The sequence below is a fragment of the Gopherus flavomarginatus genome, chromosome 21 (assembly GCF_025201925.1).
Source record: "Gopherus flavomarginatus isolate rGopFla2 chromosome 21, rGopFla2.mat.asm, whole genome shotgun sequence".
In the NCBI taxonomy this organism is placed as follows: Eukaryota; Metazoa; Chordata; order Testudines; family Testudinidae; genus Gopherus; species Gopherus flavomarginatus.
In genome coordinates, this window is record NC_066637.1 from 4,652,740 (window position 1) to 4,664,773 (window position 12,034).

The following is a 12,034-nucleotide window of genomic DNA, read 5'->3' on the forward strand; positions in this document are numbered from 1 at the left end:
AGTCTAAGGTGACCAGATGTCTCGATTTTATAGGGATAGTCCCGATTTTGGGGTCTTTTTCTAATATAGGCTCCTATTAACCCCCCACTCCCTGTCCCAATTTTTCAAACTTGCTGTCTGGTCATGCTACTGGAGTCAGAACTGTGGGAGGAACAGCTGAGCAGAGCCACAGCTTGTGGAAAGGAAGGTCACCTGGAGGTGAGCAGAAGAGCGTTCCCTTCTGTTTAACTGAATCATCTAGACCAGTCTCTGCAAGACCTTTCTCCAAGGAGACTAGTAGTTGCACATTAGGGGAGCAGGGCTGCTAGGGTAGGGGGCACAGCTGCTAACACTGAAACCTACTTTGGACCGTCACCCCTCACCTACAGCTAACACAACGCACACCAGTTGAAGGTCTGCTGCAGTAGTTACTGTGGGCAGTTAGCAGTTGGAAGTAGGACTTGAATATAGAGGTGGGTTCTATGTAGTGGTTCTCCTTTTTAGACAGGCACCTAAATGTGTGGATATTTGAACTTCATCCAAGCTCCTGACTCTGCAAAACTTGTCAGGGGATCTCATGAGAAAAAAAAAACAATAACCAGAAATCAACACCTTTCACCCACGGATCTCAGATTACTTTACATATTTTAATTAAGCATCACCTTGTCTTTGTGCTTTAGGAAGTTATCTGAATAGAGGGGTAAACCATAGAAAGGTAAACTGAGGCGCAGTGAGGGTGAAGTGATTAACCTGGTGTTGTGTGGCTAATCAATGGCATAGCTTGGAATGGAACATAGGAACCTTAATTCCCAGGCTCTTCCTTTAACAACTCCACCAACTTCTTTTCATATAGAATAACAAACTTAAAAGCTCAACTCTTTCTGGTCTTCTTCCAGGCTCACCATGGCTACCACGAGAGACTTCCAGTGCCACTGCAAAGGGTCAGCAGTACACCAGAGCCCTCTATTTTTCCATCAGAAGACTCTTTCTTCCTTTTGGTAACTTACTGTGAAGGGCAGTAAGCCAGCCCTCCCAGACATACGATGGAGGTGGCTTGTTCTGTAGAGTTTAAAAGTCTGACAAACTATTTGCAGTTCCAGCAAGGATCAACACATTTATAGAATTAAAACCAGCAAGCTGGATAGCAACAAAAAAACAGGCACTGAACAAGGGCTCTTTCTTTACCAAGCCATAAAATCACTTACTACAAATCAATTATTTTTGCGATAATTTATTAGCTGCTCTCCAGCTGTTCAGGTTGGTGCTGTGTTTTTCTGGATGGTTGGTCTTCTCAGAAGCATTTTCTCTGAAGCACAGATGGTCCCGTTTTCCTGTAGTCTTCACTCGTGACCCACATGTCCCTAAATGATGTTAAGCTGGTGAGGACGGAAGCCCCAATCCACACAGAGTACATCCTATCTCGGGGTGCTAGGATCTTTACAGGGATTGCGCTGGGGCTCTGAGTTTGCAGCTCCTTTAGAAGTCTCTCGTTGAGACCTCGGAAAAGGGTCGACCCGCCTGACAATACCACATTCCTCATGATATCAGGGTGGATATTTCCATCGCATTTCATAACACTTTGAAGGATCATTTTGTCAATGCCTGGTGCCTCTATGCCAGCATTAGCTGGCACAAAAAGGGTTTCAGGAGCTCTGAACAGCTGGTCGGTAATCTTGATGGCATTGCCATCTGGGAGAATATACTCCCGTCCAAGCCTGTTGGGCTTTTCCTGAATTTTTTGGCTGGGTTCTACCGCAACAAAGCACAGTTTCTCTTTGATGTCCTTCACAATTTCCTTCTCTGCCGTGCTCACGAAGGAACATCCAGTCTCCAAGAGCAGCTGAGCAAGGTATTTAGTAATATCTCTGCCTGCAAAATCCAGCCTGGAAACACCATGGAGCAAGCAGTGGCCTTTGTAGACAGGGACTGTCAGGGTCACACCATCTCCACTGTCCAGCACTAATCCCGTCGTGCGGGCTGAAGCATAAAGGGCCATCAGAGCTTGGAGAGCCACAAATATGGCAGGCACCTGGAAACCTTCAAACATGATCTCGGCCATTTTTTCTCGGTTCGACACTGTGTTCAGTGGAGCCTCGGTCAGTAACACTGGCCTCTCGCTGGGCTTCATCTTGAGTTCATGCTTAAACAAATGCCACCAGATCTTCTCCATGTCCTCCCACGATGTAACTATGCCATGTTCCATTGGATACTTAAAAGATAGGATGCCCCTCTTGGACTGGGCTTCTTCTCCAACATAATATTCCCTATGACCAGCTCCAAACATGATCGCTTTGGATTTGGGGTAGCCGACAACAGTAGCGATGACTGACCTTGGTGCCTGCTCTCCCGACAGGCCTGCTTTGCACAGCCCAGATCCATTGTCAAAAATCACAGCGGGGAGATCTAAGATCTTGGATTCAGACATTCTCTGGCAAGACAGAAGCAGTCTCCAGGCAGCCCTCTCTCTGGTTCTGTGCTTCTGCTTGGGTGACATAGAATGTCTAGTTACATATTCTAGATTCCTGAGAGTCACAAATGGGAACATTCCTCTGAGTCCCCCTGAGCTAACAGATTGTCATGGCCACCTAATGAATATTGCTCCCTTCCCAAAGGCCTGGGAGAATGCCCTGAAAGTCACCAGTATGAAGAGTTTTGCTTCTCTCCCTGTGACTGAGCCATTCTTATGCTCCCAGATGAATTATAACAGAGGCACAACACGTAGTCCCAGACCATCACATACAGTGGGGACAGGTTCTAGTGCTTGTATTTGCTTATATTATATTTTTGTTTTCACTCAGTTGTTAATGCCTAATTAACATGATATTTGGTCTTCTCGTGACTATCCAGTTCCTTGATGATGGAAACATCCTGAGAAGACATAACCCCATGTTCTGAGTCCCATAAATAACTCCATGAGGTAAAGAAAGCTGTGGAAAAACAGACACCTAGTTGCATGGCTCCTATGTAACTAGAATCCAAAATATGCTAGAGAAGTGGCCCATGTGGGTATACAGACCTTAAATTAATTTTAAACATTGTACAGCTTGCATGGGTTTCATCTTGATAACTTTTAAAGTAACGTCTCAAGATGAGGATTCCAGAAGATAAAGTGTTTGACTTGCAGCCCAGTTCTCAGATAGAAAGATTACTGTAAATGTTCTTGTTTGCAATAATGGCCAGTTCCAAAATATAAAGGTTACCATAAATTGTCTTGTTTGTGAGAATGACATGGATCATAAGTTGTTCAAACTTATTTTTTCATTTGCAGTTGGATGAAAATTGAGTGACTGGTTGTTGAAAAAGAACCTAGCCAATCAGCTGTTTTTAATAGGATTTTTGTGTTGAATTATCTATAAACTGGTGACTCAAGGTCATCTCAAATCCTTTTCACCAGGATAAGTCCATGCCAGTTTCCCCAAATGTATCCATTTTAGGGAGCGGGAAGGCTTGGGTTCAGTGTTTCTGTGGTATTTAAAACACTGAATATTTTTTAAATGGCTGACTGAAGCACCACTCTTCCAAATTGATGCTTGCTAAGGCCTGGTCTACACTGAGGGGGGGATTGAGCTAAGATATGCAACTTGTCAACATATCTTAGATCGACTTAGATTGACTTACTTCGCGTCCTCTTGGGGCGGGATCAATGGCTGTCGCTCCCCCCTCGACTCCACTTCCTCCTCTCACCCTGGTGGAGTTTTGGAGTCGACAGGGAGCGTATTCGGGGATCAATGTATTGCGTCTAGACAAGACTGCCGATTTGGCAGGTAGTGTAGACGTACCTTAAGGCTGACCTAGTTTGAAACTGATTGGACCAAGTTGCAGGGATCCACTATCTTGTCCAGAGACCTTAGAGGGAGGCGCTACAAGGTGGATGGAGGATGCAAGTGTGCGAGTCATAAGAATCAAGGGTAAGGCCAATTTGTTGAGACTGACTTACTGATTACTTGATCAGTTGTATTGCTTCAGTCTACATTTATTATTATTAACAGTAGCATAACTTTGGTGTTAAGTTTTTTCGATTTTATTTGTGTTTGTGTAAGTGTTTTAAGAACATATATAAGAAGATACTGAGTCATATTTCTTTCAATAATCAACATGACTCTAGAACCTTTGATGATTCAGCCAGTCAACCCAAAATCCTGACCTGCTGTCCCTAATTAATCTTTGGTTCTCACAAACATGGCGGGCTAAATACCGATCTCAGTTACTCTGGTGTACTCTGTAACTCAGGGGTAAATCTACTGAAGTGAGTGGAATTGTGCCTACTTAAAATCAGCATAAATGAGCTCAGAGCCAGGTCTGGAACATTTATAACACTATGCAAGTGTCCATGGCAGGCTTGTAAAAATAAGTATATATATTTTTAATCACTATTCAGCCCTTTGATGACGAACCTCAGAAAAGAGCAGTGATGCAAAATGCTAAAAATGCCTCTGTGTCTCTTCTGACATGACATCATTTTAAAATTCAGTTCATCAAATGGGGATGGGTTGTGGTGAGGGAGAGAGAAACAGATGTTTTGCAGGAGGAATTGATGCTTTGAGATCTTCAAAGGAAAGAGGCTATACAAGGGCAACCCATTATTGTTAGTCATAATTTTCCTTGATCTGCAAATAAAACTTAGTAATTAGCAGCAGACACACTCCTCTCTAAGGTCACCCATCTCCACTGGAACAGAACTTTATTATAATTGAATTTATACTGTAAGCGCTTTGAGGCAGTGACAGTTTCTTATGACGTGTCTGTACAGCACCTTCCACAAAAGGGTCCTGATCTCAGCTGGGGCTTCTGAGCCCTTGTTTGTTGGCCTGAGGAATTGTTCTGGCAGTTAAGGAAGCATTCTCCAAATGGATCAAAACTGGGAATGGTTAATACTTTGAACATTGATACGTTTAAATGAAAATTGTTCATCTGGAAAGTTACATTCACCAGCAAAATAAATTCTTGCTAAGCAACTTTTAAATATGACAATAAAGTCAAGAACCTTCCCACGGTCTAGACAGTCTATAGCCTCCTCCTAGGGGTCAGTGCAGCACCATCCTGCCCACTGCAACGGGAATATAGAGAGGGATGGATGATCTCTGCTGGGTGTGCAAAGAGAGTGGGGTTAGTCTGCTAGCCATTTCCACAGGCTAGCATGGAAAAATAACATTAAGGAGTGGCAAACCATTTTGGATACTAGAAAAACCAAGTTCAGCCAAGCCATATAGCAGAGCCAAAATCTGTTAGTCAGCCTGGGTTATGCACCTCTACAGTCCCTAGCCTCAGCAGAGATGTTGGCTTTTTAGAGTTGATTGAAACCATGAATTATTAGAAATGTTTGGCTCTCCCCTTTGAGATTTCCAGTCCCTTTCCTTAGCTATCAGGTTATCAGAAAAGCTCCAGAAGTTTTTGGACCTTCTGGTCTTCAGATCTATCAGAAATGAGCTTCCAAGCTCCTCAGGGCTTCCTGAGTCACCATGTAGCACCCTAACATCTCAGAACCGCAGCTGGCTTGGGACAAACTTTGTACTGTACATATTTATTGCACCCTCAGTTCTATTCCTCCTCTGGCCAGATGTGGCTCTGAGACACAAAAGACATGCAGCCCTGGGGCCTGATGCAAAGGCCTAAATGGAAAGACTCTCATTGACTCCAGGGGGCTTTGGATCAAGCCCACAAATTATGACTATATCAGTGAAGACCTGGGGGGAGATGCTCACCCCTCCTCTGGTGTTTTACCCTGGGGAGTTTTCCTCAGGAGCAGGCAGCTGTCAGACTGACCTCTGAGGGCCCCCTCACAAACTGACATGGAGGCACATCAGGAATCAAGCTACTACATACAGCCCTACAGGGATCCCCAGCTTTCTAAATTATGTCGGGGCCTCTCCAGTCCACAGAGCCTTGCCTGATCAGGAGGATGGTAAGGGGGCTCCATAGCTGCCCTTGCCTGGGCTAGGAGCTGCTGTGTCTCTTAATGTCACCCTTAGTGTTTATTGTTATTAAGTCAACAGGACTGTCTGACACAGCATTTGTGTGAGGGGGAGACAAGGGTGGATCATTTCAGAATTGCCCTGTTCTGTACACTCTGCCTGAAGCTCTGGTACCGGTCTCTGTCAGAAGCAGGTACTGAGCTAGATAGACAATTGGGCTGACACAGAATGGCAGCTGTTATGACTGGGCCCTCCAGCCCTTCAGTATGATCTCAACTTCCCAGACCCTTCTGGGGTCATTTCAGCATCCTCTGATCTCTCTAACGCTCTATCTTTCTCATATCCATTGTGCTCTCTTGCTTAGCTTTCTTTGCTGTAGGTGATGATCTCACACTCAACCACACCAACCAGTCTCAGGGTTAAGGCACAGAATGGAGATGCAGGAGAGCTAGGTTCAGTTCCTGGCACTGTCACAGACTTCATCTAAATCTTGGGCAAGTCACTTACTTGTAATCCCTTTGTGCCTCAGTTTCCCAGCGGTAGACTCTCACCCTGCTTTATTTTAGAAGCTTTAAAATTAACACCAGTAAGAATCATTTTAGCAGATTATTTTGTATTACTGAAGATAAGGTCTTTAATCAAGGGAACAGCACTGCAAAGGCCATGGAATTGAACAGACCAGAGGTCCCCATCTCTAATTTCCATGACTCTGAAGCCAAGCATACAATTAGAAAAAGGAAAGCTTCTGTCCAAGGACTTTTTTATTTCATTTTAACTAGCAAATGCAAGAACTGCCACTGTCTTGAATGGATGCTAGCTAGATTTACCTAAGACCTCTTAAAAACATCTTCTTTGGACAATGTTTGGTCCAAAATCCTTGTAATCAGCTGCAGTGATCCACATTTGCTTGAAGCTGGTCAAGGAAGTAATTACAGAAGCCCCGATCCATGCAGAAAACCACCTGTCTGAGGGCGCTATGATCTTTATAGGAACCCCTTTGGGGACCTGCTGTTCTAGTCCCTTAAAAATCCTCTCATCCAGCCCATGAAAGAGGGATGAACCACCCGACAGCACCATGTTCCCGTAGAGAGTGTTCTGAATATTGACGTCACACTTTGAAACACTGTGAGAGATCATCCTAAGAAGGCCTGGTGCATCGTCACCAGTGCTACCTGGAGCAAAGAGAATCTCTGGTGCTTGAAAGAGTGGGCTGCCAATACTGACTAGAGTCCCATCAGGCAGTTTATATTCTTTCAGGACCTCCTCCGGCCTCTTGGCTAATTCTTTGTGTGGATCTGGAGCCACGTAGCACAACTTCTCCTTGATGTCCTCTATGATACTCTTCTTCTTCGCCAGGCTCTCAAAGCGTTGCCCACTTTCCACCAGGAGCTTTGCGAGGAGTTCTGTGATCTCTCTGCCTGCAACATCCAACCCGGAGACAGCATGGGGTAAGTGGTACCCTTCGTAGACTGGTACCGTCTGGGTAACACCAAATCCACTGTCTATGACCAGTCCTGTGATGCGTGCTGAGGCATAGAGGGACAATATGGCTTGGACAGAGAGGTAGAAAGCAGGCACCTTAAATCGTTCAAACATCAGCTGAGTCAGTTTTTTTCGGTTCTCCATCGGGTTCAAAGAGGTCTCAGTCATTAGCACAGGCCTCTCAAAGGCTTTCAGTCCCAATTCATGCTCATAGATATGCTTCCAGATCTTCTCCATATCATCACAAGATGTAACTATACCATGTTCAATGGGATACTTCAAAGACAACACATCCTGTTTGTGCTGGGCTTCTTCTCCCACATGGCAGTCCTTCCGAGCTGCTCCTGACAATGACATATTTGTTTTGGGGCAGCCAATAACTGTAGGAATGATGTGCTTTGGACCAATTTCTCCTGACAGGCCAGCTTTACATAGCCCTGATCCATTGTCAAAAATCACAGCTGGAATATCTAAAGTTTGGGGATTAAACATCACTTCAGCTTTCCCCCTACACCTTAAATAATTTCCGAAAAAGCTGCTTCTGGGAAGCTTAGATGCGAAGGTTTAAGGATGTATCTTCCAACCGTATCTTCGCAGTTTTACAAGATGACAAGGTCTGCTAGTCTACAAAGTCTAGGACTGAAGCTCCTAACTTTGACCGGGATTCAGGATTTTTATCCCCACTCATGTGGTGGCAAGCAAGGCATTTCCAGTGCTTCGTCCTGTAACACACAACAATGGATGAGCTAGATAATGATTGTTTGGTGGCCATTACAACCAAAGCAGATATATTCAAGGCATTCAATGCATTAACTCACCTAGTCATATGTATCAGGGAAATTATGAAGAAATTTAAAATATAGAATTTTTTTGCAAGCAGATCATTAAGGATTTGAAATGCTGTTTGAATCAGAGAACAGTGCACCGTTTGCTTTTATAAGGCTCTGAGCATTTTTAACTCAGAGACATTTAAGTATGTTGGTGCTTGTTTTTAAATGAGCTGAATCCTTTTCTGATCACTTATGCCAAACAGCACATGTGTCTCTCCTGGGGATTATACCAGCTCCAGCGCCACTCCACTGACCTACACAGTTTTGCTGAGTTCTGAAGTTAGCCAAGATTGTGGCAGTAGCTTATCATTTTCTTTACCAAAGGGTGACTATATTCAGTAGGTTTATATACGTTACAGTGAAGTACAGTCATCGTCCTTGAAGAAATTCTCCTCTCTCTTCCAGCTGTTGCTCTGGTGCCCCCTAGTGAAACGTGTGCTACCCAGTCTGGGGCACTGATTCACGGAGATCCTTCCTTTAGAAGATGGGCCCAGCTGTGGGTTAAGCAGTGTACTGAGAGGTACACAGAATAGGAAGATCAGCAAATGTGATGTGATTTTATCTTCTGAGGGAGAAAGTTCTAAGGGTAAGTCTATACTAAACAAACAAAAAAAAACCCAGAGCAGCAAGTCTCCGAGCCTGGCTCTGCAGACATGGGCTCACCCAACCGTGCTCAAAATAGCTGTGTAGATATTTGGGCTCAGGGTGGAACTTGGTCTCTGAACCCTGGAGAGGTTTTCAGACCCTGAGCTCCAACCACATCATCTACGTAGTTATGTTTGGGGTGCGAGCCCAAGGCTGAAGAGCGAGGCTCGGAGACTCCTTTTGTGGATGGGGTGTTTGTTGTGTAGACACACTCTAAATGTCTATGTGCCAACAAGCAAAACTCCACCTCTTGGACTCAGGCCCTTAAACCCAGAAAGTCAATAACTGTCTGAAATGACCTAGAGCAGGGGTAGTCGATTATTTTTGTCAAAAGTCCAAATTTCTTGGTCAGGGTCCAGACTCCAGAGAAAATAATAACCCCCCCCCAAAATGATAATAGTAATAATTAAATAAAAATATTTAGGGGTCTGTTCAAAAGCATCTGGCCATCCAGATTTGGCCTATGGCCCACCTACTGACTATCTCTAACCTAGAGGTTATTAGTACAATTAAGAACCATGACACTGGAAAGGAAAATGGCTTTTTACATGCTGAAAAGATAGGCTTCTCTTGGTATTAATTAATTAAATAAAACATTAATTAATAGTATTCATTTGTATGACCGCAGCACTTAGGAACCATAGACATGACCCAGGACCCCTTTGTGCTAGGTGCTGTACAAACACAGAACAGAAAGGAGGCCCCTTCCGATCTACATTTGAGACAGGAGACAATAGATGGATACAGACAGGTGGCCAATCAAGGGGTGGGGTACAAGGAGACAATGGAGCAATATTGGTCAGCACAAGAGGCAGTAGTATCCATTATCAAGATTTTTGTAGGCAATGTGGCAAAGGAGAGTTTTAAGGAAGGCGGATAATGAGGTGGCTTCACAGATAAATATTAGAGGAAGCTTCACCCAGACCGGCGGGACAGCATAGGACAAAGCACATGCCTTGTTCTCTCTGGAGCAGCTAAAGACCTCATTCTCATTATGCGCGTGAGTAATGTCAGTAAAGGGGGTTGCCCCATCAAGGTCAATGTTTGCAGGATCAAGCTGCAGTACAGTAAAGATTTGGAAAGCAGAACTTCCATTTTAATGTTCCTTTAGGGTCATCACATTTGTTTGCCATAAACTGGATTGCTACAGCAAAGATAACAAAACATAAGCTATCCACACGGCCCCCATGACTCTCCAGCCCTGCTTTGTGTTGCTACATTAGGAGAGAAAAGTTCAGTCAGACCTGACTCCAATTCTGGTTTTGATTTTTTTTCCCTCCTGGTGGTAGGAGGAAGAGCATTTGGGGGCTACAGGATTCAGTCAGTGGTGAGAAAGAATGGCCCTCACTGCTTTAGGGTGACCCCTCTGGCCTGGTAAGGAACGGCATCCATGCCTCCGAAGGGAGTCCCAGCCAATACTGAGTAAAGACCAGAAGGATGAAAGGTGCAAATGAAGATGTGAAGACATGCGAGCAAGAAGTAGTTAGGGAAGGTGGTAGGACACTGTGCACTCTTTGAGGGAGATAAGAAAATAAGACAGCTAACAGCCATTCTGAACAAGATGGTCTTTTCTAATATTTTATTTTCTGTAATGTTTGGTCATCCAATAAATACACAAACCGCTGTAACATCTTCTGGTTCACATCTTGGGAGCATTTCTTGAGCACTGTTTATTTGAATGAGAGCATGGTTCAGTTGCGTAGTCCCTCCTTAAAAGCATTTTCTGTGTACTACAGCGGCACCAAACTCTTTATAATCACTGACGGTGACCCACATTTCTTTAAAAGATGACAAGCAAGTGAGGATCGAGGCCCCGATCCACACACAGTACTTCCTCTCCGGCGGTGCTATGATCCGTACGACCATCCCGATGGGCACCTGCCGCTGCATCTCCCTCAGGATCCGTTCATCCAGTCCAGGAAATAGGGTGGACCCACCGGAAAGAAGCACGTTGCCATAAAGATCCCTGCGAACATCAATGTCACATTTCATCACACTGTTGAAGATCATTTTGTGCACCCCAGGGGCTTCGATACCAATGTTAGCGGGCATAAAAAGGGTCTCCGGGGCTCGAAAGAGCTGATTGCCTATCTTAATGATATTTCCATCTGGCAGTTTGTATTCTTTGAGGATTTCTTCTGGCTTTGCTTTCATTTCTTTGATGGGATCTAAAGCCACGTAGCACAGCTTCTCCTTGATGTCTTTAACGATCTCCCTCTCAGCTGTGCTCACGAAGGAGTGGCCGCTTTCCAAAAGGAGTCTCATGAAGTATTCAGTGATATCCCTGCCTGCGATATCCAGCCTGGAAACTGCATGGGGTAAACAGTATCCTTCATAAATGGGTACTGTGTGGGTAACTCCATCTCCACTGTCCATTACTATCCCCGTGGTGCGTGCTGAGGCATAGAGTGCCAGCGTTGCCTGCACTGCAACATACATGGCAGGCACCTTAAAGCCTTCAAACATGATCTCAGTCATTTTTTCCCGGTTCTGTAGGGGATTGAGTGGGGCCTCCGTCAGTAGCACTGGTCTGTCGCTAGCTTTGAGTCTCAGCTCACACTCGTAGACATGTCTCCAGATCCTCTCCATGTCATCCCAGGACGTAACTATGCCGTGGTCGATTGGATAATTCAAACTTAAGACACCCCTTTTGGACTGGGCTTCTTCTCCAACATAAAATTCCTTCTGTCCTGCTCCTAGCATCGTTGCTTTGGCTTTCGAGCGACCAACAATTGCTGTAATAACTGACCTTGGTGCACTGTCCCCTGCAATACCAGCCTTGCATAATCCAGATCCGTTGTCAAATATCACAGCTGGGATATCTAAAATTTTAGGGTCAAACATTCTTTGAACTATTTGCTGCCCACCTGAAAGCTGCTTTTGGGAGATTTAATGCAAGCAGAACGTTTGATACTAAATGTTCTAGATTGCTGATGTCATATATGGCAGAGTCCTCTCATTCGCCCACGTTATCAACAAGGCTGTTATGCTACTGACAAATGCCAAGGCAGTTTTTTGAGGAATTTGCAGTTTGCCATTTCTGCTCTCAAGTACCTAACAGTGGACTAATGAAGTAATAATGGTTTTGCTGAAGAGTCAGTTGTCAGGGTTGTACAGACTTGATTGCTGATCTCAGATACATCCCTGAAAAAAGGCTTGCTTAGACTCCTAGATTCACAGAGAATC

General features: G+C 44.5%; 2 protein-coding genes across 6 annotated transcripts; both read right to left on the bottom strand.

Moving 5' to 3' along the window:
* Positions 1-1,270: 1,270 nt before the first annotated feature.
* On the bottom strand, positions 1,271-3,819 carry ACTRT2 (actin related protein T2). 5 transcript variants are annotated; one of them, XM_050931708.1, is made up of 2 exons: positions 3,810-3,819; positions 1,271-2,382 (listed from the first exon to the last, which is right to left on the bottom strand). In XM_050931708.1, exon 2 carries the CDS (start codon positions 2,261-2,263, stop codon positions 1,271-1,273), a length of 993 nt encoding a protein of 330 aa, XP_050787665.1. In that variant the 5' UTR covers positions 2,264-2,382; positions 3,810-3,819. The 5 variants fall into 5 exon arrangements, with proteins under 5 accessions (XP_050787665.1, XP_050787666.1, XP_050787664.1 ...); XM_050931709.1 differs by lacking the exon at positions 3,810-3,819 and adding an exon at positions 2,495-2,510 and having other exon boundaries at positions 1,271-2,376; XM_050931707.1 differs by lacking the exon at positions 3,810-3,819 and having other exon boundaries at positions 1,271-1,605; positions 1,789-2,404.
* A 2,909-nt stretch (positions 3,820-6,728) lies between these two features.
* LOC127038877 (uncharacterized) lies at positions 6,729-11,692 on the bottom strand. The gene is made up of 3 exons (XM_050931949.1): positions 10,567-11,692; positions 10,197-10,266; positions 6,729-7,887 (listed from the first exon to the last, which is right to left on the bottom strand). Exons 1-3 carry the CDS (start codon positions 11,690-11,692, stop codon positions 6,729-6,731), a joined length of 2,355 nt encoding a protein of 784 aa, XP_050787906.1.
* Between the last annotated feature and the right edge of the window lie 342 nt (positions 11,693-12,034).